The sequence below is a fragment of the Dermacentor variabilis genome, chromosome 1 (assembly GCF_050947875.1).
Source record: "Dermacentor variabilis isolate Ectoservices chromosome 1, ASM5094787v1, whole genome shotgun sequence".
Lineage (NCBI taxonomy): Eukaryota > Metazoa > Arthropoda > Arachnida > Ixodida > Ixodidae > Dermacentor > Dermacentor variabilis.
Genome location: NC_134568.1, coordinates 47,222,783 through 47,249,402, shown reverse-complemented (window position 1 = coordinate 47,249,402; position 26,620 = coordinate 47,222,783). Strand labels below are relative to the sequence as shown.

The 26,620-nt window shown below is 42.5% G+C and overlaps 1 protein-coding gene across 2 annotated transcripts in view; it reads left to right on the top strand.

Moving 5' to 3' along the window:
- Sardh (Sarcosine dehydrogenase) overlaps nt 1–26,620 on the top strand; it is a 187,903-nt gene that overhangs the window by 81,255 nt on the left and 80,028 nt on the right. For both annotated transcript variants that reach the window (XM_075687072.1, XM_075687073.1), the window contains exons 15-17: nt 3,413–3,560; nt 13,276–13,369; nt 19,420–19,582. In XM_075687072.1, coding sequence (XP_075543187.1) covers nt 3,413–3,560; nt 13,276–13,369; nt 19,420–19,582 — 405 coding nt within the window. The remainder of the gene's footprint in view (nt 1–3,412; nt 3,561–13,275; nt 13,370–19,419; nt 19,583–26,620) is intronic.

Sequence of the window (26,620 nt, the reverse complement as noted above, 5' to 3'; positions counted from 1 at the left end):
ATCAATATATCTTTTCAAGAATAATCTTTTAAAATATTGATCGTTGTGCCCAACCCGACGTTTACACACTTCGGACTTATCTGTGAGGCATTCTTCCTTTTGGAAAAGCATGTGTTTCCATATATGAAACTCTCTGTGGTCATTGCGCTATGCGATAAATAGTGAGCACCAGCATCACTATGAATCTGGCCACTAAAGCAGACATGGGCAAAGAAGAACTGCATAGGAAACTTCATCCTGTTATGGTACGCCAAAATGCTTTTGTGCAAAACTTTTCACCAAGAAAAACTGGCACACATCACACAACACCATGACGACAGTAGCGACAGATGAAGCAGCACCTCTGAAATGAATACAGAAGTGAAAGCAGAAGCGAAATTAGAAGCGGCTAAAGTGCTGAAAGATGTGATTGCAGCATCACTAGTTCACATGACAACCACTTCGGCTGCCTCCCTGGCATAGCTGTGAAAGTGAAGTATGTCTAAGAACGTTGTGTTTGGCAATAACCTGGTCCCATTGAGAAAAGTTATTCTGCATCGAGGGGGGGGGGGGAATTATATGTGAACATCCAACCAGAAATTGTTCATTTAATTGATGTTTCGTCACTCATGTGGTAGCAACATAATCTAAGCAAGCTATTTTCTGTTTCCTACATGGTAATTTTTTGCATAGCAAAAACCTTTTGCTGCCAAAGTGGTGCAGCTCATGATGGATGCAGCATGCCGCTTCTTGCATAGTCTGGCAGTCTCGGTGCACATGATGAACACATGAGGCTCATTTATAGTCTCTTACGGACACTGATGATGCTTTTCGTAGTAACCTATACCTAGACATTGAAAAAGCACAAGAAAGAAAAGGCAAGACCCACTTTGATGTGAGAGGACATGTCTACATTGAAATAGTCCTCTCTCTCAGCTACCTACCTCCTTCAATGTGTCTTGTGCGATTCACGTTCCTATCATTTTTAGTGTCTATATTTATTTACACAAATTTTTTAAGACCCTGAAATGTGCTTGGAACCTCTCCCTATGTTCAATTCAATTGTCATCTTTCATTACTTCTGTTGCATTGAGGTGCTTAAAGTGAAAGCCATTATTGGTTGGTTTCCTTTATGTGATGTTCATAATTGCACAATAACAATAAATGAACTAAAAATGTGCAGCAATGTATGCATGGCTGGTCGAGTCTTTGAGGTGTTGCTTATGCCATGCTGAGTATTAGCATATAAATGTGTGAAAGATAAATTCTTAAGTGCACACAGGGTACGTGATGGTTGCCTTCTGCTGAAACTAGAAAGGGAGGTGAAACTGGATCTTCAACGTTGGCCTCTTTAACCTTTTACATATTTTCAAAAAGCTGTACTCAGCTCATCGGCACACTTTTACCAATAGCTGTATTCTTTACTTGTGGTGGCTCAGTGGCTAGAATGTTACACTACATTCTGAGGCTGCAGACTCATTTCGAAATTGTGGCAGCTGCATTCTGATGAGCTTGGCCTACAAAAATACTTGTGTACTTAGGTTTGGATGCACATTTAAGAGCATCAGGTGGTTGAAAATAATCCAGATCCTCCCACTCTCATGGCCCCTGTGCTGCTTTTGAACGTTAAACCTTGTCAGTCCCACAGACCTTTGCATTTTTTTTTTTTTTTGCCCACTTCCTCTGACATGCGACTGTTGCACTCTTGTTGGTAGCATCAGCTCCTCTGATCACATCTGAGTGCAGGTTGAGTCAACACACTGGCAACTTCATAGTGCCCTCTAAAGGTAGCAGATATGCAGCATTATCAGAGTTTTTTTTGCCTCTTCACAAATTGACTTGTTTTCTCGCCATTTGTATATCTGTTAGGTTATGTAGAGAAGTAACTGAACATGGCACGTCAAACAATGGCATTTAAAATAATATATCCTGGAGCATTCTACCTTTCTTGCTAAGTAATGGTTCCAGTTGGGATTACGAACCTTGAAAATTAGAGGCATATGCTGCTATCTTTGGCTACTATAGTGAAATGGGACAGAACCTGTGTACTCATTAATTGATCAAAAATTCACAGTTTTGCCCAAAAGGCAAAGTGTTGACAGCGATAGTGAAGTATTAGACAACTACACAAAGCAAGATTTGTAGTTTTAGTGGCTGTAAAATTGCAGCAAACATTCGCTGACTAATCAAATTAACAAACACATGGTGCGGTGCACACACAGGCAAACATGTACAGGTCTCACTCACTGACTGTGAACACTTGCTGTTAATGTGCTGGCATGACGAAGAGCGGTAGCAGTGGTGAATGAATTCCCCGTTGTACTGCCTCTTGCTTCAATGAGTTTCCGAAACTTGAAATTACGTGACCTCCAACACTAGGCACATGGGAAGACAGCACAAACGAAGCCACCAGCCATCTCAGCGACCTAGCTTTTGCACCTACTGCAGATTAACTCCAGAATAGGGCGCGTGGGCCACACAAACGCTCAGCCACACCATGTGCAACAGCCACACTTGAAGAGGCGCGTGCTCACTTGCCCCCTCCCCCCCCCCAGTGCACGCTTGATGACGTTATCACATGCTCACTCCTCTTGCATGCACTTGATCACATGATCACCAACATTGGGCACAAAAAGGCAGCACGCACCAAGCCACCATCCTTCCCAGCTCACCCTCACACGCTTTCTCTTACACCCACAGGATATGGTGCTTGGGTGGCCTTATTGCACTTGTACTTTATGTGGAACACCATGGCGATGCCAACGGTGTAAATTTCCCTTGAGTGTCCATATAATTGCTATCGCAGTAAAATGAAGTGAGATCATTGTCACTGTGGTTGAGTCACTGCTGTCATGTCAGTGCAAGAGTTAATTTGCATGCTGCTGCCACTGCAGCTTCTAACATGAGCCATCAAGGACAGTTATCCGAGTTAGCTTGCCTTACTAATGATTCATATCAAGGGCTAGGTTCACCATCAAGGGCATGTTGTGAGTAAAGTTTGAGCTGGCAGAAAACTGCACATTTTACAGTTCCATTTTCCGATGCTCAACTCTGGGAAGGCAGGTGGGGTTTCCCAAGGCAAGAAAGTTTGGATACCCCTGTTCCAGGTCACCCATTGGTAGAATCCACTCCTTGTTGTCGGTGGTCTCTTTCTGCCAAGGGTGTGTTTTGTGTGTCGTATCGTGGGTTTTGCATTCTCATATGAGATGAAACATAAATGTATAATATTTACTTTAGTGGCTATGACAAATATCGAATCATCGAAATAAGTTTGTTTTGCATGTACGTTCAAACAGCGAAATCATTCAGCTTATTCTCTTTATACACCTTGAAAAAGTTGTTTTTGTGCATTTGTCACCTCCTTAACATTTCAAAGCATGCACACTGTCTCTGTTAATTTAAAATTTTATGTATATTTTTTTTTTATTTGAAGGTGATGGATTTTACGTGGCAGCTGCTGGAGCGAGTGCTAACCACTGCCTTGCTCACATTTGCTCTGTTGTACAAGATCACAAGTTCAATGTTTCTATTGCGGATGAGTCTGAAGCGATGGGGATGCTCAGCATACAAGGTCCAAAAAGGTTTGCATCTTTCCTACCATATTGTGCACACTGCGCTTTGCAACACAGTTCAATACAGGACAGTTTTAGGTACCATATTGTGGGCCCTGATGTCCAAATGTTTTTATCTGTTGTACATTTAACAAGTAGGTATTTTTGGTGAACATCTGTGCTGGTTTACTAGCACTCCACCAAAGCTGAGTGCTCTGTTGAGAGGAATTAACTCTTTCCTTACCGGGCTCAAGAAAATGAATGAATTTGATTGACAGCTTTTTTAAAGATTGTTAAACATCATCATGGGAAATATTCCGCAAGAAATGCCGTACACTGTATGGAATGAAGGCTGCACTTTAACTTTTGGTAAGATTTGGCAATTTCTAGCAGATTGGGAAGCCTTAAAGAAAAAGGAACTATGACAGGAGGTATTCACAAAACTGGTCTCCAGGGCTCCTAGCACTTCTGCAATAAAACAATGCGAAATTTCAACTTTGGTCAACTTGGCTACGTAATTTTGAAATGACAGCACCAGTGAAGAGACAGAAGCTTCTGCCATGTTGTCTAATTTTACACTTCATCTAAGTGCATGCTTAGGAGTGCTTGTTGTTCTTATTATTGTGTTAAACTGATATAAACTACAATTTTATTGCTTCCTGCAGTGGGTTGCCTTTACTCATTAGCATTTCAACAGCATATGTACAACTTACAAGAAATCCTTCTTGTTGTGTGGAGTTTTCACTCACACAAGAGCGCACAGTTGATTTCAGACCGACTTTCCATACGAGCTTGACTAGCATTCTGATCTCTTGCTTTCTGAACACTGCCTATGCAAATGTCATTATTTATTACTGCACAATAGTGTGCAACACTGTACAGCCCCCGTCACGGCTGTTCAGAGCGCAGAAGCGATGCATGTCCAAAATCGTTAGTACCACCTGCCGGAAGAAGCTGGAATGAGATAGTCATTCCCAAGTATGCACTTCCAGGTGAACAAAGCTTTGCCATTGGTTGTCATATTCATGTGCTTTGCGCAGCTCTCCTTTTCTGATTATTCTGCCTAATGACACGGGGAGCCAGGATAGGCACCAGGTGGCAGGAATGATTCTTTATCAGTGCACTTCCTGGCACTACAACACAACCGCTCATCACACAACAACAACAACAAAACATGCTCGGGCATCCTGTCATCGGGCAAGATTATCAGAACAGGGGACCAATGCAAGGGGCATGGCTTTGACCGTGAGTAGCAAATCCCTGCCCGCCTGGCAGCACATACTCAGCTTGCTCTAGTTGTTGGTGCCAAATGTCTCGAAAGTAAATCACTCTCACACTCTAGACAGTCAGGATGAGGGCTGTATATTACTGTACAGAAGTCTTGAGCCTTCCCCAACTTAAAATTAAATTATGGGGTTTTACGTGCCAAAACCACTTTCTGATTATGTGGCCCGCCTTTCCCCAACTTGACAACCATTGTCATTGACATGCTCCCCAACCTGACAACCATTGTTTTGAGAGCCTAAAGAATGCAGAAATAAAATTCAATTCAATTATGCGGTTTTACATGCCAAAACCACTTTCTGATTATGAGGTACGCCATAGTGGAGGACTCCGGAAATTTCGACCACCTGGGGTTTTTTAACGTGCACCTAAATCTAAGTACACCGGTGTTTTCACATTTTGCCCCCATCGAAATGCGGCCGCCGTAGCCGGGATTTGATCCCGCGACCTTGTACTCAGCAGCCCAACACCATAGCCACTGAGCAACCACGGCGGGTTGCAGAAATAAAAGAACCAGAGTCTTGCACAGTAGGCACATACATACTAATTTTCACATTTACGAAGCCAAGACTTGTATAGCATGTGTGACTAATATGACTCTGGGTGACTATGACTAATATTTATGCCACGAAATTTGCATATTACTTTTTCACATTTTCTAATTTAAGAGAAGTTGGAAAAGAGAAGCAAGGTGCATGTAGTATTTTGTATTTTTTTACTCTCAGTACTTTTAGTAAAAATCACAACTTATTCTTTAAAGTTTTGCTTCTTTGAAATTGGTCTGACTGAGTCCGATCCGGATCGAAATTCTCACTTGATCAAAAGTGCACTGTTTGGCACCTGTATTAGGTTTTACCTTACTTCAGTGTTATTATAAATAATTAATGTATTGTTATATAAGAATGTGTCTGGTACTTTCTACTGTAACAGAAATTTCTTTATCAGTTCACATAAACTCATTGGCAGGGGCAAGGGTTGGTTACCCTAAATTACTGACGGCTTTGCGTACGATGTGTTCTCATGCCTAGTTAGCTCCAAGTTAGGGTGTGTGCGGCTGCGCTCAGCCGTACCATGCACAGCTGTGGCCAGAGTAAAACAGGAGAATCCCGTTATCCTGCTACCCTTCCCCATTGGCACTGAGCCCCCCCTCTCCACCCACCTATCTCTTGATGTTTGACGTCTACACACTGCTGCTAACTTATCCTTGATAGCTAGACATAACGCACACCTCGTCGACTTTCTGAATCACCACAACTGTGTGTTGATGTGGTTTGTTGAAGGTACCTGCCCTCCAGCTCATTTATCTTGCTTGTGTTTTACACTTATTTTTTTTCTTTCTGTTTTGTTATGACCTTGCAGTTTCTTCATATTTTTCCTCTGTTCCCTTCTAAACTGCTTTGCTGTTAAACCTCCCTATTGTTTATTGGAACTCTGCAGTAACAGTAAAAATGAAAGAGGAACATTACTTGAAAATAGTTGTGAAAGAAGGTGCTAGCTAGCCATATGTTAGCGTAGCAGAAACAGTCTTTTATTTTGTGATCTCTCCTTCAGAACTACTGTACCTCCTTGCACAATTGTGGAACTTCCAGTTAAATCTCTGCTACTTTACACCTCTCATGTGCCGGATGTCACGGCACAACTTGTACAAGAATGTAAAGAAAATAATAATAATATATGGGGTTTTACGTGCCAAAACCACTTTCTGATTATGAGGCACGCCGTAGTGGAGGACTCCGGAAATTTAGACCACCTGGGGTTCTTTAACGTGCACCTAAATCTAAGTACACGGGTGTTTTCGCATTTCGCCCCCATCGAAATGCGGCCGCCGTGGCCGGGATTCGATCCCGCGACCTCGTGCTCAGCAGCCTAACACCATAGCCACTGAGCAACCACGGCGGGTAATGTAAAGAAAACTGTCGCAGTTTCAGTTAAAAGGCATAGCATTGATTGGGGGGGAGGGCAGTTGCAAATTATTACACAGCTATACAAAGCAAGGTTAGTAGTTTTATTAGCCTTATAAACCGCTGTAAACATTTGCCTACTAACTAAATTAACAAGCATAGCGTCACACGCGTGGAGAGAAACCTGAACACATCTCACTCGATGATTTCGGACACTTTCTGTCAGAGCGCCGGTGTGATGAAGAGCAGCAGCAGTGGCCAGCGAATTGCCCTTCATGCTGCCTCTAGCTTCAATGTGAACTAAGCGTGTGAGAACACAGCACACAGAAAGCCATCAGGTGCACCCACCGCAGATTACCTATAACATAGGGCATGCCCAGCTGCACTCTGCCATGCCACGCACAGCCACAGCCAGAGTAGAAGAGAATCTCCCTATCCCCTTCCTAGCACACACACACATCTCCCCGCTTCCCACATTATGCACACAAGATAAAGCCACACATCCTTCTCAGCTTACCCTTGCATGTTTTCCCTCGCACCTACAGCATAAGGTGCACAGCTGCAGTTTTATCACACTTGGGCTTTATGTGGAACATCACTGTGACGTCGATGCCGGCAGCAGAAATTCCCATGGAGTGTCCATATAACTGCTATCACAACAAAACAGAGATGCAAACCTGAAACCCACTCCTGACAATAGGGGAAGGGAGTTCATCTCTCTCACAGCTTTCTCTGAAAACTTAATGTATAAATGTATTTGTTAATGTCAGCAAAGTTTTACAGCTGTTTTCTCGAATTCTTATAATGCAGAATATACAATCATGACTATATAAAGCTGATATATCATTCATATATATATCCCACCTATATGCATCCTATTTTTAGCCAGTTGATTTTTCATCCACTTTCATTTCCATTTATTTATGACTTTTTAAATTCAATTAAGAACTGTGGATAATTTCTCCTGACCTGTACTTGGTGTCATTGTCTGTTGGTTTCTTATGATGTGACTAATAAATAGCAAGCCCCCTCGGACTCCTTTTTCTCGTTCACACACACATGCGCATGCATAGAGAGAGAGAGAGAGACAGAGAGACAGAGAGAGACAAACAGAGTAGAGCCTCGTTGATGTGTTTTCCCAATGCCAACGTTTGCAATTGAGAACACAAAAAATGACCCAGTAGAGTAACGGAAAACACGATTTTATGGCACCAACATTCAGTATGTTGCCAAGCTGCGATCCTATGATATGTTTTCCAGCCGCTAAATCCGATATAAACAAGAAAATGCGCGAGGTGCATGCGATCGAGAACAGTATATAGCTGCCTGCCAAGGCAGCTTCACTGCAATACTTGCCTGTCTTGCATGAAAATGCTGTCGCGCACTCTCCAGGGTCGTCGCATGCGGCATTGACAGCTATCACCGCCAATTCTATTGCGATAAACATCTTCTCTTGTGTGTGTCACAGCGCATGGTTTCATCAGAAGCCTAGTGCACACTTTTAATAGGCAGTAACCGAAACGCGCCACCGTTCCCTGCTGCAGACTGTGATCGTATACGTTTTCTGGCCGCTATATCCCGTGTGAACAAGAAAAATGTGCAAGGTGTGCACGATGAAGAATGGTATATAGCTGCCCGTCTCACGTGAAAATGATGGCGTGCCAGTTTGTTATTCCGGTACCAGCAAATCTCCACCCCAATCGTCTCACCCTGCATCCACAGCTCTTGCTGCCAAACCTATTGCTATAAGCATCTTCACCTCTCTGTTTTACAGTGCGTCATGCACTGTGCCATTGGCAGCATACTGCATGCTTTTAGTGAGCGATAATCCAAACGCGCCGCCGTTCCCTGCTGCAGGCGGCGCCATGTGGGCATCATGTTTCGCTTTGGCGGCATCCGGTGTTGCCCACCAGCTCGATTTCGTTCTGGTTTCCCATCACCATCTTAAACCACCACACAGTAAGGAAACAACAAAATGCGTCTCGTGCCACAACGATAGTCGAGTCTGTCAAATTTTTTTAGTTACTTCAGATTGTATGTTTTACCGGCTGGCATGTTTTTCTCGTGGTTTTTTTCCATGACATATCAACTAAGTTCTACTGTAGTCATGATTTGATGAATAAAATTTGAGCCCCTCGGTGTCCTTTCTGCTTGTTCATTATATATATATATATATATATATATATATATATATATACTGGCCACATAAATATATATCTCGGCTTGTTCGGTGGTAAATAGGTTCAGATCTGTGGCGCCTGCCATGTAATACTAATTGCATCAGGTTTTGAGACATAAAAGTGTGAGACTCAATCTTACATAGAATTGCATGACGACCTGATGCCTGACTGTGTCTTTTTGTCATAATTGTGACACACAATCTTTTAGTCATGAATACGAACGATGAGAGAAGTCTCTGTAGCTTTTATAGCATTGCCCGCTATGTAAAGATGGAGTATAGGGATTAGGGCCAGTATAATGTAAGGAGTCCTTTCGCACAGTTCTATTTCCTTTCATCGACCATTCATGGCTGGCTGATCCCAGTGATAATGCAGGCTAAGCGCCACTCATACCACTGAAGAAGCACAAAAAGTTGAAATAGTATCGTGGCATTATCCCGGATTATCATACGTTGGATAGGGTGATGGCGTGATATGGTTCACTTATGGAAATTTCTTGCCTGCTTGTTATATGGTGTGTGTGCGTGCACATGTGCACTTTCATGCCCATGCACGCATATATGTATGTTATCCCACGCTAATATGCTGCCCTATCAAGTGCATGTTAGGCCAGATGTAAGTCTCATAATCTTGCAAAACATGATGTAATTATTACATGGAAGGCACCGTAGATCTGGACCTATTTACTACCAATGTAGTGGAGCAGCATTTTCTTGTGTCCAGCGGCTACAGCACACCGCTTGTGCTCACAACCAAAACATTGGGCGTCGCATACAAGCACCACAAACAATACATGATTTGATGAAGCCCTTAAATCCACTAGTTGTAGCTGTAATATATGAAGTAGTTATTCTGTAGAAAGCGTTGCTAGTGAAATAAAATTTCACTGTGGAATGCACAGAGCGAGACATCTATGACCGCCCTTCTTGCTTAGCTTTGGCAGCATTGCCTGCTAGGTATGAAACTGAAGAATGTGGCTTTTCTGCGTAACTTGGTTGTTTAGTGGTTGGGCATGTTGCATATTGAAATGCGAGATTTGGAGGGAAAATAATGTCGCATTATAGTCCGAGCATGCTTCTGAAAATAAAGTGAGATGTTTTCTCAGGCTGGTGGTTTTGGGAAAAAAATTTGGCTTTTACTTGTATAAGTATGCTCATTAACGTATTATTACAAATACAGCGAAACCTCATTAAACCATAGTTGGCCAGAGCTCGGAAAAAGTATGTACTAAACGGTAGTACTGCTTAATCGAAATAGCGTGAGATCGTTCACTTACCTCTCAAAAATGGAACTCAGAGAGAGAGCAGTGAGAGGGCAAAAACATGCAGTATTTATTCACTTTGTGCGACAAAGGTCTGTTATTTTCGTTTGATGCCGCGGCGGCCTAGCAGCGAGGACAGCAGCCTCAAACTTACTGAAGCTGCGAGCCAGCTTTTCAGTCAGCCCCTCTTGGCAAACACTCGCATGGCAGATTCCTCGTTGGCATTGCATATTCTCAATGCACGGCTGCGGTAGCTGTGCAGAAGTTGCTGGATGCCTTTGTCATTGCGGGGTGCTGTTCTCGTCACGATTTCGTTCATGAGGCTTTCTCATTCATGCAGCTTCTCTGCCACTGTCGGGCCTGAATCGCCTGTGCTGTCGCTTTCCGTGTCCTCATCACTGTCGTTAGGTGACACTTCGGCTACAGATGCAACGATGGCAAAAAGTCAAACCTCGTAGCCAACATATTTTTGCGGTCACAGCAGCCTTGCCAAGCAACCTGTTTGCATTCAAAATGCCACACACCGTAGTCAACGGTAGATCCCTGTTGCGTGGCAGCACCGACTTCTTTGTGCCGTGATCGATAGCATTGAACAATGTCCAATTTTCCTTTTAAGCTGAGCACCTGGTGTTTTTTATCCAAGCTTCAGTATCACGCAAGTTCTTGACACCCAAATGATGTTGATGTGGCTTCATGCGCAAATGCACAGGGCGCTTGGAGGCCGTTGTTGTGATCTCTGAGGCTTGTTGTTCTGACGGGCTGCCTGGTGAGGACAATGCACCGCCGTGATTGCGCGACGAAAAATGGAAACACTACATGTTGACTGACACATACGCAAATAAGCTGGTATGGTTTATGCGGATACAAAATGCATTATGTTCAGTAGCTGCTGAGTCGGGGATTTGACTTTACTACATTTAAAACGAAACTACTGTTTAAGAGGATACAGTTTAATGATGTTTTACTGTAGAAATGCACCTGCTTGCAGAATATCGCTAATGTGAACAACATATACAATATGTTTTTGTATATGAAGAACGCAGCTGTGCACAAGTTTTACAAGGCACCCTGTATACCTGCTGCATTATATGTTATTTTTGTTTAGTAGTCACCTTATAAATTAATTAAACGATATTAAAGCTCACACATGTTGATGGATAAGGTTTCCTTGCTCTTCATAGCATGTTTATTTATTAGGGGTAGACGAATATTCGAAGCTTCAAATATGAATTGAATAGTCCACACAAGATATTCACATTCGTATTAAAAAATTGACTATTTATTTTTGGCTATTGAAACAAGTAAAATATTTTGCAACGACCGAATGGTGAAATCAGGTTGCTGTTCTGTCTGCTAAACAATGTATCGCAAATTATCCGAAGTGAAACAATGAGAAAAGTTTTCGAAGCAATACAAAAAACAAACGGATAAAGCAAGCTTCGTTTTCAATTCCACGGCGGAAGCCTGTATGATAATCTGTGAATTTTTGCTTGTAAACACTCTTTGGTGTTTTTTACACTTACGCCATGTTGCAGTATTATCTTGCGTGCTACAGTCAGTGATGTTTTTCTTGCAAAAGGCCCTTTTGCACAGAGCACACAAGTCCTTCAGCAGCTTTTTCTTTCCTTTTCACTGTACTTCTGACTTTTTTTCAACAAGCATTTATTAGCGTCTTCTTTGTAAGTGTTCTGGAAAGTCATACAGCAATATTTCATTCAAGGAAAGCTTGTTTGCAACTAAGCTCTAAAGATATTGAGAGGCTATTCGTGCAGTTCCTTTATAATAACAATTAGTGTCCTTGTGTTTACAACTGATCCTAATTGTATGTGACAATTAACTGTCTTTTTTTTTTTCACTGTGAGTACAAGTGTTGTACTTAGTTATGTTGTAATAAATGTTCCCACTATAGATACATGTGCCAGCCTTTGACTACTGAATATTTGATACTTACTATTTGTATTTGATATGCATTCGAATAAGTTGATACTTGTCTACCTCTATTAATTGTCTCTGTATTAATGTAAGTAATTTCGTTTTGCAAGCTTGTTTTTTAAGATTTGTTATTGTGCTGAAATTTCAGAATAATTATCACTAAATGTCCTGAGACGGCCATGCAGGTGCACTGCTGAAACATTGAGCCCCGTGAATTATTTGTTTGATCCACATTTTTGAAACTCCAGGCCCGTTTACAAAAATCACAAACGTTAAGTCCTCACCAAAATGATGTGACTGCATTATATGAAGAGCTAAACAAGAACATGGTAAAAGCGGGAGCAAACCTTTCAACAAGTGGACTTGTCTTTTTCAAGGCGACATATGCTTTCATTGGCACAGTATACGTACGTAGGGTTCTTCTAAAGGGGAAAGGGGGTAGGGCAGGTGGGCAAGGCAATGATTGAGGGTGTGTTAGCAGCAAGGGCATAGAATCGAAAGAAAGGTGTGCTATTCAACGTTGGTGGAGGAATGTGAAATGGCACCATGTATCAGCTGGTTGATGTGTTAATGTAGGTTCCTTTCTTCATGGACGGGGCCTGGACGACAGGGAGGGAGATAGGGAGGGGGGGGGGGTTATCTGCATATAGGTCAGTGAACTATTGTCTCTGTGCGAGAGAGAGTAAAAAAAAGCGCCAGAAAATGGTGCCTGTGGAAAAAATAATAAAATAGAATAAATATATAAATAAAAGAACAAAAGAAAGGGAGAAAAGAAGAGAAAAAAAAAACACTAAGCAACCTAGTGAAAAATAACTAAGTGCTGTTGCCTATAGCTTGAAATTTGCCATAGTGAATAGATTCTAAAGGTCCCTTTGAAACGTTTATGCCTATTGGTTGCAATGTCTTGAACTAATATATGAGGTATGATTCTCTGTATTTTCTGCCTTGCACAGAACTGAAATTTGACTGTAAGATGTAGAGTTTAAGTTCATCATAGTTATAACCTGGTTGGTTGAAATGCTTGGCAACAGCTTTGGGAAGCTTTTTAGCTGTGTCCGCACGATGTCTGTTTAACCTTATGTTCATTGATTGTCCCATTTCACTGATATATTGTTTCTTACAGAAAGAATTTTACATGCAGTTGATGTGTATGTGCATTTTCTTTTCTTCTTTTGCATGTCTTTCAGCCGTGAAATCTTGCAATCACTCACTGACACAGATCTTTCAAACACTTCTTTTCCCTTCTCCACGAACAAAGTCATCAATTTTGCTGGGCACAAGGTAAGAACGTTTGGTCTTGTCACATTATTTAATTAACAGCTAAATTAGTTGGTTACAGTCGTATTAGAACTTAGATAAACTGCCATCTGTTCCCTTTTTAGCATCCAATTGTTGTATCTTTTTAAGGACACTCAGGCTCATTGCATTGAGGCATTTTGAAAACTTGAAGGAGCCATGACACAAAGTTTTTGAGTTTGAATATGGCATTGCATGTTGAACTGTACATGTCCCACAGCAAGCTGACAAAATTTGGGCACGTTCGCTGTAGTAGACAACTTGTATTTGAATCTTTTTTTATATTGCAGTTGAGCCATAATGCAGTTTAGCCACACTGCAGTCTAGCAACGCTAGCTTAAGAGGAAGCTTTAGCTCGGGCCCAACTCCGACGCGGCCTATTCAAATACATGTAAAACGCAAAAACGTTTTTCTGAGATAACCCCTGCACCGATTTTGATGAAATTTGTTGCATTTGAAAGAGAAAGTTAAATTCTAGTGACTGTTGGAAGCGGAATTTCGATTTAGGGCTTAAATTTTCTTAACACGATTTTCAAATATTTGACCGTTTGAAAAAAATAGAAGCACGAAGTTTACAAAGTCATAGCTCTGCATCAAGAACTGATATCGCGGTTCTGTAAACGGCATCCATTAGATCATTGAAAGCGGACAAATTCAGTATGTCATTTTACATCTTACGTGAATTTGTTACGTTGGTTACAACGGTTTTGCAAACGTTGTATGTCCCTATGATTAAATTTTTTTATATTCATGTGTAACATACCAATTTTGTCCGCTTTAGATGTACTATTAGATGCAATTCACAGAATTGTGATATCATGTTTCATTGCTGAGTTACAGAGTTGTAAACTTGATAGTTTCGTTTTTTGAAATTTTTCGATTTTTGCCAATTTTTAATAAAAAATTCACGATCTAACTAAAAAATTCGAAACCAACAGTCACTAGATTTTGAGTTTTTCTTGTAAATGCAACAAACCTCGTCAAATTTGGTGCGGTGGTTGCTGAGAAAAACGAATTCTCCTTTTACATGTATTTAGATAGGAGCCCCCGAGCTAAAGCTTCCTCTTAAATCGCACCTCCCAGCAATGGCTCCCTCAGCCTAACGAAAATCTATCTCAGAGGCCATGACTTTGTGCAGTGCAGGCATCAAAAGTGAATGCAGGAGCTGGAAATATATCCTGGTCGCCATACATTGCTTCATTTATGCATGTTTTCCTGGGTGGTCAGCCCAAGATAGTTTCTACAGATGTTTTCTGGTTTGTGCTTTTGTTGCACGAGTGGAAGAATTGTGACCACAATTCAATGGCGATGCCCTTGCTCTACCACTGGGTCCCAGAGCATACGGAGCAAGATGTCTGATGTGGTTTTGGACTGTTTTGGAGCACATGACGGAATTGTGGCCCCGGACTTCTTGACGTCACACAATCCATGCCAAAATAGCGGTTGCTATGTCAGGGGGGAGGTGCTTGGAGGCAGCAATTTCAAATTTCAAGTTAAAATGTTTGTCGAGAGCCCAGTTTATTGTGTGTGTAACTATATCGACCCCTTTTCTTTCAATTACAATAATAAACTGAGAATAGCTGAATGACCATATCATGGCACCTTTAAAAAACATGATACCACAGTCATATCATAAGAAGCCAACAAACACTGACACCAAGGACAACATAGGGGAAATTACTTGTGCTTAATAAATGAAGTAAAGAAACGAAAAATAAATAGAAATTAAACTGGATGAAAAAACAATTTGCTGCAGGTGGGAACCGAACCCACAACCTTCGCATTTCGCGTGCGATGCTCTACCAATAGAGCTACCGCGGCGCCGTTTTCCCATCTACTTTCTTGGGTATTTATGTGTCCTAGTAGAACCCTGGGAGTGTTAGCCAGCGCCACCACTCAAAGACCTTTGCGGCGGACGTGGAACGTCGTTTTTGCCGTAGGCGTCACGAGAACGTGATCTTTTTTGGGCGAAGGCAACTGGTCAATAAACCCACACATGCTACCTGAAGGCATCAATGTTGCTGGATTCGAGACCCTCGTTATGTAATAAACGAGAAGAAAGGGGGTTAACCGAGGGGCGCGATTTTTATTAGTCATATCATGAGAAGCCAACAAACACTTACACCAAGGACAACATAGGGGAAATTACTTGTGCTTAATAAATAAAATAAAGAAACAATAAATTAATGGAAATTAAAGTGGATGAAAAAACAACTTGCAGCAGCTGGGAACTGAACCCACAACCTTCGCATTTCGCGTGCGAGGTTCTACCAATTGAGCTACCGCGGCACCATTTCCCCATCCACTTTCTTGGGTATTTATGTGTCCTAGTAAAACCCTGGGAGTGTTAGCCAAAAAGCCGCCTCTCGCAGACATTGGCGGCGGATGTGGAACGTCCTTTTTGCTGCAGGCGTCACGAGAACGTGATCTTTTTTGGGTGAAGGCAACTGGTCAATAAACCCACACATGCTACCTGAAGGCATCAATGTTACTGGAGTTGTTTTTTCGTCCACTTTAATTTCCGTTAATTTATCATTTCTGTATTTCATTTATTAAGCACAAGTAATTTTCCCTATGTTGTCCTTGGTGTAAGTGTTTGTTGGCTTCTTATGATATGACTAATAAAAATCGTGCCCCTCGGTTAACCCCCTTTCTTCTCGTTTATTACATAACGAGGGTCTCGAATCCGGCAACATTATTGCCTTCAGGTAGCATGTGTGGGTTTATTGACCAGTTGCCTTCACCCAAAAAGGATGTTCCACGTCCACCGCCAAGGTCTGTGAGGGGGTGGTGCTGGCTAACACTCCCAGGGTTCTACTGGGGCACATAAATACCCAAGAAAGTGGATGGGAAAATGGCGCCGCGGTAGCTCAATTGGTAGAGCATCGCACGCGAAATGCAAAGGTTGTGGGTTTGGTTCCCACCTGCGGCAAGTTGTTTTTTCATCCACTTTAATTTCCATTAATTTATCGTTTCTTTATTTCATTTGTTAAGCACAAGTAATTTCCCCTATGTTGTCCTTGGTGTCAGTGTTTGTCGGCTTGTTATGATATGACTAATAAAAATTGTGTCCCTGGTTAACCCCCTTTCTTCTTATGATACCGCAGAGTAGTTGTGAGAAAATAGCTGCAAAAGAACATGGGAAGTATTTTCTTGTTTCCAGGATTTATTCGGGCAATGTATTTTTCTCTTTCTTCTTTCTGCTTTTCGTATGATTTGTTTAATTACTTCACAAGATGATTGCACCCATATGAGAACACACATTTACCATGGTGTTGGAGGCTTTTGTTGATCTCACCATTACTAGAAAAGTGTGTGTCACCATCCTCTGTTTGAAGTTTCAACACCAACCTTTCTGAAGCTGTTGTGCCCACCTTTAGCCATGATTTTCATATGTCAGCGCGTGCAGCTGATTGTAAAATCATTCGTCACACAGTGCAAAAAATTCATTCTGCGAACAAATTTTTGTATTTTCTACCCTCATTCACAGCCTAGGCATTTGTATAAACGTATCATTTTTTAGAAAGTATATTTTGCTTTGATCACTGAATACTCTGTACAATCTTGCATCTCCCTTGGTGAAATGTTTGCCACACTTTATCAAGGAGGTTCTTCAAAACAATTGAATATTGAGCTGTTACAAGATGAATGTCCAAATGTCATGTCATCTCTGATCTTTGTCAAAGTGGACTTTTACAAATGAAGTTCTTATAATTCATTCAGTGCTCCTCAGGCATTAATTACAGAGTGGCTACTGATAGTAGAAAAAAAAATTCAACTTCAAAATCAATCAATAAATAACTTTCTGAACTTCATGCAAACATAGCATGTGTACTTCTTGACTCGATAGCACCGTTTAGTTGTAGCGACCTTTTCCTTCTACAGGCTTTGCTTGTCACCTTCCACTTGTGTCATTGGATCTGAGCACCTGTATGTAAGATCAGATAAGCATGGTCCAGAGCAGAGAAGAAAACAAAGTTCAATATACCTACAGTAGACATCCTGATGTGGCCTAAACTACTGGTCATTACAAACAACCCAGATCGTTATTCATTACCCTATGTTGCCAGCTGCAAACCTATTCAGGGTTATCAAATGTTTACTACTACCCATGCATGAGTATTGTTTGCTGTCTCTACCCTGGCAACATAGAAATCCTTAATGTCAGTGTCTCAACCTTGTTTATATAGACTTAAATAGAACTATCCTAAAATGTTATGTTAAAAAGGCATCCAGCCTGATACGAACAGGGAGGCTAGTTTATTTGTTTGATCCCTGATGTACACAGTAGTGCACATGACCTAAAATGATGGGACAAAGATACTAACAATTAGTGCTAATTCACATACTACCTAATGGTTTCTGGTGTACAAGAAGTATGATTTTTTTTTCACTCGGTAATTTAATGTTCTCACAAAAGGGTACATTTTTAATCTGTTTGGTGTCACCTTAGTTAAGGCTCATATGTTTGAATCATTAAATATATTTTGCTTCAACTCATTTTTGGGATTTGACAAACAAAATTGACTGAAATGTGCACATTTCGTAGTAAATCCAGGTGACATTTATGGGGCTATACAGCACTGTACCTAGCATAGGGTCACCACATATCTCAAACTTCATTATTAGCCTTGGTAAGTTGGATAGTGCAGTTGCACATGTGACGTCAGCTGGGAGGCTCCACTGCTGTGATATGTGTATAATCGCTACATGAAGCTTGTTGGACGTGGGCTACGAGTTTTTGAAACAGCTCGGTAGGTTTGTACTATAGTGCAGGAAATATTATAGCAACCAGCCGCGGTGGCCACGGTGGCATTGGCTATGGTGTTGTGCTCTTGAACACAAGGTTGCGGGTCCAATTCCCAGCCACAGTGGCCACATTCTAATGGGGACAGATTGTGAAAACATTTGTGCGCTGTGCATTGGGTGCACATTGAAGAACGTCAGGTGGTCCTAGTTAATCCAGAGCCACCTGCTATGACATCTTTCAAACCAGTGTGTCACTTTGGTATGTTAAACTCCACTCAATCGATCGATCGATCAATCAATCAATCAATCAATCAATCAATCAATCAATCAATCAGTATTCATGTACACTGTAGTTTGTTTGACTGATATGTTGAGCTTGCTGCTGCTTTTGCAGCTGTGCATAGGCAACCTGTGATTGCTGTAAAGTTGATTGAAATAAGAAGTCGGTTTAAATGTCTCATTTCTGTGTTCCAACACTCTGCAAGTTTGAAAAAGAATATCTTGGAACATTATTCAAGTTCTTATTTTATAACTGCTTCAGATGACTCTACTTATAAGAGCAAGTTTGCTTGGTACATATTTGCTTCTTCTTAAGCTTCCTTAAACCTGGATTTGGCAGTTGTGTTTGACAATGGGGAGACTGAATTACCTTTGTGCATTGCGAAGTAGGGTACTATCACTATACAGAGGAAATTATGCTCTAGCTATATGTGGAGTTCCAATGTTCTATCAATTAATAAAAAATTGTGCCTACTTTTGCATTGTTTTTATGCAGCCCTTGTAATTCAGCTCAGATAAGTAAGCCAGTCCTTGTCTTTCTCATTCAGCCAATGTACATCAAAACTATGGTGTTTAGAGATGAAAGAAAAGGGTATGTATGTGAAAACTCAATTAAATGAAGAAGCTTACATGGTGAAGGCTATTTCAATGGAGATCATATGTTAACCAATAAAAGAAACTATTGTCACCTATATAAATAGCTTTATTTCTCTGTCATTCTTTAAAACTTATAGTGCTGGAAGTTCTCAAAAGAGAGAGAGCAAGAAAAAGGACGTGTTTTTGTTTAATTTGTTGTAGCAGATGTCATATTATTTCAGCAGGTGTGAATATTCATGACAGACTACACTTTTTCATTCATCTTTTCCATTTGTGCTGTCTGTCATGGATGTTGTCATTGACAGAAAATAATAAATGGAGGCTTAATAAGTGTGGCATTTTTGAAGATTGTTTCTGTTTTAAATAAAATATACCATAAATTTACACCGAGCTCACTTTGTATATTTCAGGTCCGAGCCATACGTTTGACATTTGTGGGTGAAATGGGTTGGGAGCTGCATATTCCATCAGCATCGTGTGTTCCTGTTTATACAGCCATTATCCAAGCAGGCAAGGCTTTTGGTCTTGTGAATGCTGGGTACAGAGCCATCGACTCATTAAGCATGGAGAAAGGTAAGAGCTGTAACTTTGCCTCTCGTGGTTTCTGTTTAACTGATAGTGGCACTTGTAGTTATTGTAGCAGAAATCACTTGCTATACTCGCGGACAACTTTCTGTGGCTATGAAGGGAAAGCTACGGGCACATGGCTGCTGCACATGTTACCACGCCAAGTACTCTGGCAGCGTTTGACAGTGCCTTTAGTTGCTCGGAACAGATGCTGAATCAATGCAGCTTCCATGTGCGATGGTTTCGTGTTTCCTCAGATGCGGAAGGGAAATGCCGCAAAATAAGGAAACCTTTACACTCAATGGTGTGTTCTGTCTTATTTAGCTGTTGCTAGTAAGGTGCTTATGTTTTCTCTTCCTCAGCCTAAACGAATGTGCATTAAAACGTGGGACTCTTTTCAGATGCACTCTCACTTGTGCGCGCTTTGGCTCCGTAGCTTTCCCTTCATAGCAAGATTAAGGTTAAAACGATTAAGAGGAAAATTGACGGTTTGAAACTCTTATGTGTTGTGTTGAGAGCTTGATATGCTTTGAGAGCTTGATACACTGTCAAAAGCTTATCAAGTTCACACCATCGTCTGCATCTTCATGCTGAAGTGAGAGCTGAAGTCGGGAGTAGAGGCCTGATGGGAAATGAAAAGCAGCATTTTTGTTTTACATATCTTCAAATGTTGATGAGCACTCTGAAGATTGTCGATACTATTCCTTATGTTAAGGCATTAGCCTTCCCTGGGTTTCTAGACCAGGGAACCTTGTGACATGATGTAAAGCCAATCAGAGGGATCTTGTAGTTGTCATAGGACACTGCCTACTATTGCACACCCTCGCTGACTCAGCATTTGAGCTGGGAGAGGCTGTATAGCACCACATGCTATGTCTCGGCATGCGAGATGGTGAGGGACATTGGGGGAGCTAGGCTCGCTGTGCCAGTGTGTAAGGGGCAATTGGCAGTGAAGCAAGTTCACCAAAACGGGGAGACACTTTTAGAATCACTCTTACCACTTCTGAGTGGCCAGGTGAAAAGCTAATGCAGACAGCAGGTTGCTCTTCCTGCAACAATCAGAATAGCTAACTCTTCCCTTCCATGTGCGTATAAAATGAATAGACTTTTCAAGGCTCATTTTTTTCTAGTGAAGCTTCCAGGAAGCTATCATGGAGGCTTTGAGAATCACCTTGACACCGCAAGTCTTAGTGCCGGGCCTTTGCAGACTAATCTGCCCTTGCGGAATGCAGCCTGTTTATAGTAGTTCCCTGAAAAGGGTCATATAGTGATGATGCTGGCACAGGTCCTGAAGTGGAACACCATTCTTGATAGTTTCTTGTTCATCAGAGAGGTGAAAAAACAAGGGTTGTGCCTGAAATACAAAAATAAAGGCGGCGCAGCAATCTTGGGTACAATTCAATCCACATGTAATGATGGGCATTGTGTACTTCCATTGTATGGTGAAAGTGTGTATTATTGGTTCAGATAAAACAGTGTGGGTTACAGCAATCATATTTAATTCTGACTACATCGTCTTTGTGAATAAACTTATATCTCTGATAGATATCTACATGTAAGCACTTACTACACTGCAAGTAATTTAGCTCATGAATCAAGACTTCCATCTGTTAAGCAGAAATATTACTGCCTATTGGAATCTGAGGAATGTTGAAAAATATTTTTGTTGAGGCTGAAGAAACACATCATGGTATCGTTTTATGCGAAGTCATTGCTAATGTTTCCATCATTGCCTGCAGATTTTACCACGCACTGCTACAAAGAGCTGTCAGCAAGGTTCCCTCTTGGTTCTTAAAACAACATTTCCACTAGATGGCCTCAGCCACCATCCAAGTTTGTTTCAGCAATACATATGTCATCTTCAATCGAGATGCATGCGAGAGTTTAGCACCACCACACATGCCTCAATCTTGATAATGTGTTTGACCCTGTGTTAGAAGCTCTCGACTACATGACTTTGGATATCTTTGAGTGACCACAATGGCTCTTGCTGCAGAACTTAAGCAACCATTTATGTGGGAATCATTGCGGTCATTTTTCAAACACATTAACTCTATCCAGCCAAGTGCTAAATTTACGGTTGAAGAAGAAACCATTAGGCATTTTATTCCTGCTTTCTTCTTTTCTTTTTTTTGTTTGTTTGTGTGTGTGTGTGTGTGTGTGTGTGTGTGTGTGTGTGTGTGTGTGTGTGTGTGTGTGTGTGTGTGTGAAAGTTTGCCCTGCAGTATAATACATTTGGTGCTTGCGAGTTATATAAACATCTATAGTTTGCTATTTTTGAACACGCTCCTGATGGCCTCACCACAGTCATGTGTGGAAATGTTCTGTGGTCATACCACTGTTCAGATATGTAGTATTTTGCTTATGATTGAGAGAACAAAGAATTAAAAAGAGTGAAGAAAAAAAAAAGACCTGGAAAAGAAGAAGTCATAACTTTGCCCCATAATGTGTAGCAGTGACATGTTAGTCAGTGCAATATTATGCACAGTAACTCTTGCACTGTTTCATGTAATATCGGTTGGAGCAAACATTTGCAGATATGCTTGAGCGATCTTCTTTCAAGGAAGAAAAGACAAAAAAGTCACAGGACTGTACGCAGCACAGTCACAGCGTAAGCTGGAGGAGTGACTCCATAGGAGCTCTATTTTTGGCAGCAAGCACTAGAGGGTCTTTGCGGCGAAGTCTCTTCGCAGTGTCTTTTAGGACAACGATCTGAACTATTCACCTGGCATTGACGGTGAGCTGTAGCTTGTGCTGCTTTTTGCACAGCGGTCTGTTGAGCCCGACGTTGCCTGGTTGCAGTCGCGCAGGTAGCTCCACGACTCACTTCTTCAGCAGCTGTTCGTACCTTGTGAGGAGGCGCCATAATGTGTACTGAAGAGCAAACACAGGTATCCAGACTATGCAGAGCACATGTTGCATCCATTAACCCGTGCCATGATACCATGCTGTTGATAATGATGATGATTTAGTGGCATCCCTTTTGAAACAGGGCGGTGACAAATAGTCACCTAGCTTGTTTGAGTTAAGCAGGTCCAACTACATGTTGGGACACTTTGTGGGATACAATGCAACTGCAATGCAAAGTTTGCATGTGTCAACGCTATGCGGCACGCATGTCACATTGCGTGATAAATGGCACGATACAATGCTAATGATGATGATTTATTGGCATTCTCTTTGTAACGGGACGGTGACAAACAGTTACCTAGCCTGCTTAATTTAGTCAGGTATCCTATACATGTTTTTCATCCTATCATTTTCGTATACATATCCTCAATATTTTTCTTGCTCAAACTTTCTCTATCTACCATGTACCACTACCTATGCAACAGCTACATGGCGTGCCACCTGGTATAATAATATGCAACTGGAATACAAAGTGTGCACCTATCAATGCCACGCGGTGCGCATCTCTTATCGCAAGTGGCACAATACGATGCTAATGAAGATGATGATGAGGATTTATTGGTATACCTTTTGAAATGGGGCAGTTACAAACAGTCACCTAGCCTGCTTGATTTAATCAGGTATGCCATGCACGTTTTTCATTATTGCAACTTTTTTAGAGTGCAGCTCTTCCTTCGTTAAGCTTTGGCGTGCCTTGGCGTTGTACCTTGTAACCGAGTGAACGAGTACTGCGAAAGGCGAAAGCGAACGTGGAGAGCAGCGGGAGATGAAAGAGAGCACGAGGAGGAAAGCAGAGGAGGAGGCTATAGTGAAAACATGAGGTGGAAAGCGGAGGAAGAGCAGACGGGAGACAGCCTGCACATGCGCTAAGTTGTCGGTGGCCAAGGCATCCGCAGCAGCGTGGGCAATCTCATCTGTGCTTCCGAAGGGGGCCAGGGTGGTGTGAGGTGGGGAAGGCTATGCTTGTCAATGGCATCAGCTGGTGAGGTCACTCTGCAGTGCCAGCGTGTGTAGCAGGGATCACTGCTCCTGCAACGGGCGATGGCGAAGGCTCGATGCCATGCTCCCTTGGGTTGTGTCACCGCTGACACTGGTGGTGCAACTTCCCTGCGACAAAGGGCCGCTCTCATCATTTGTGGAACGAAAGTGCAAGAAGAAAAGCGTAGTGCCACACAAGACGGGCTGTGCGGCGATGATGGCTATGATATGGCGCCATAGTAGCATGCGTCGTCTGTATTATTTGGATCTTGCTATTGAGTGCAGGAGTTGGTCGACGTTGAGGTGGAGTTTGAGAATAGAAGGTTTATTTCCATATGTACAGGACTGGAAACAGGTAAAATAACAGTAAGGAGTCAACGATGGCCGGCAGTAAATCGTACGCCACGGCCTGCGGCACGAGGAATGTCTCTCTCTTCCCGATGGTTCTCTGGCTTATAACTCCTTCAGTCTGTCTGGGTCAAGTCATTTTCATCCTATCCTCAAGCCCGTGCAGGTGGCATGTTCATCCAGTCGTTGGGCCCGTGCAAGTAGAGTCATGTTCAGCAAATGGGGACACTCTATGGACTGTATTCTTTATATATATATAGTTTATATATATATATATATATATATATATATATATATATATATATATATATATATATATATGTGCGTTCGTAACAATCTTGTTGACTATACCGTATGTTGGACATGAGTGCGTTTACATAAGATCTTACCGGAACTCGCAGTGGATGCTTAGTGGCTAAGCATGAGGTCGCGGGGTTGAATCCTGGCCATGGCAGCCACATTTCGATGGGGGAGAAATGCGAAAACACTCCTGTACTTGTTCAGGTGCACGTTACAGCTGGTCCAAATTTCCGGAGTCCCCCGCTACGGCGTGCCCCTCATAATCAGATCGTCATTTTGGCACATAAAACACCATAATTTAATTTTTAATATTTTACCAGAAATAGGGCGTCAGTTACACGAACAAAACGTCCAGATTAAAATGGTACATGAGCGAAACAATTCAAAACAGCGCCGCTGCCGCATTAGCTTGGTACCACCAATATTTCAAGTTTAGCACATATTATTTTTAATCTCGAGGGTCATCACTCTTGACTGAGAGATTCACGATAATAAAAATAAAGCAGCTAGCTCAAAGCCTACCATTACTCCGACGAAAACGCTTTTCGCTTCCGTCGTCTGCTGCGTGCAAGCCGTCGTCTGCTTTATTAGCTATTGGCGACGAAGAGTTACGCAGTCGCCATCTATCGGAAGCGCCTCGCTGGCGTAGTATGAGGGATGACGCGGCGCGCTCCTCATAGGTTTTGCTGTCAGCGCTCACAGAAAACACCACGCGGGAGCTCTCCCGGACATTTCTGTAAGTGCTTTCGACAGGAGAGAAGTTTTTTACTGTCCAAATAATAATCTTGGGCAGGCTGAAAGCACAGAATCGTTTACAGGCGCTATCTATTTACCGAATACGTACAGTGAACGCCACTGCGCGCGGTCGCCGCGATGGAGTCTCCTGAACCGGCTTCTTGCGTGAATGGTAGGCAAACGCTGTGAGCAAACTATGTGAAATATATTCTTATAGTGTTTGTATAACTAAATGGAGCGTAATAGAATGAAGCCTCAATGCAGCGATCGCACAGGTTCGCAGCGACCGACTGCGCGTCTGCATGCTTATACGCGCACTGTTTCGCTTTCGCCGCGTGCGCGTTTTCGCACCGTGCCATAAGCTTTAGGCCGCAGAATATGAGCATTTGACAGTATACAAGCAACCATTGTTGCGTGGGCGCTATCAGAGCTGTTCAAAAATAATTTTATTGTAGAGACTTCGACGCCTACGGGGACTGCAGTGATGTGCCGTCGCGACGATTCATTCTTTCTTTTTCTTCTAAATTCTTGGACGTTTCAATATTATTTCTCGAGTTGCGTCGCACTGTATGTTTATCGGTGTTGTCAGCGTGCGATTTCCCGCTGCTTCTTTTTTGTAGGCCAGTGCATTAATTCATAACACAAACATGGCCATATGCCATGCTTCTTTTTTGATGTGCTTCTTACCGTTCCCTTTCCACTCCAGTGAACTTGCCAGTATCTATAGCATCGACAAGTTCATAGAGCAAACCGTCATGACATTAGTCGGCCAGCGGACTCGGGCGAGAGTCTCAGTGCGCGTTTTCCGAACATCGCAGACCCGGCGCCGTAGCAGAAATCTTCCTCGCGTCTGTGCTTGCTGCATACCCGTGTTGTAGCCGATGACTGTTTGCCAGTTTTATGTTTCGCGAGCCAAGCTTCGCGCAGCTTCTTGTCCTGCGGCTACGTGTGAATAAGGCTGACACCGGGCTCCGTTGCGTACCCCCGGCACTGCGGCACCGAGCAGTAGCCTACCACGTTGCGCGCCTTCAAAGGCAGCCACTACCTATTGTAGTGCTTTCAAGCGTTGTAAAGGAGACACTCGAAGCGGGAAAATTTCACCACTAAATGAGGGCCGCCGCGTACGAGGGAATTTAAACTCTCGTTTTCAGCTCGCTTCGGCGCTCCCGAAGCAGCCGACGCGGCCGCTATGTCCACGTGATCCCTCATAGCACGTCACGCCGACGGTGGCGCCAGCTTTTCCAGTGGTGGAGCTCGAGGCCAATAGGATGCGTGTATCCGGGAAACGGAATGAGTCATCGTAGGTTGGCGCCAACGCGCTTGTTTTCTACCTCGAGACAACATACGGACCTACCAGTGGTGATGAGCGCACGTTCTAGGCCACGTTATCGCTATCTCGCGAAACGTAAGTGACTCAGCCCGACTCGGCTGGCTGAGAAACGGCCGAATATCAGCGATAGCGTTGCGCGCGCTAGAGGTATCCACCTGTCAATGCCCCCCTCTCAAAAAGCAGATGCTACAAACATAACAGGAGAGCGAAACGCAGAAGGACACTTATTAAACAAAAGTAACAAAGAAACAAAGTCTAAAGTAACTCAGACGCCCCCCCTCCCCCCAAAATAGTCGGAAGTTCAGCTATGCAAAGTCCTAAACTTCGTTAGCGCAGACAGGACGGCTTAAGTCGCATAACATGGACTATTTCAGGTCGTGAGCGGCGCCGCTGTACTAGCGAAATGCCGTCTGGCACGACCTCATAGTCGAGTGCGCCAATGC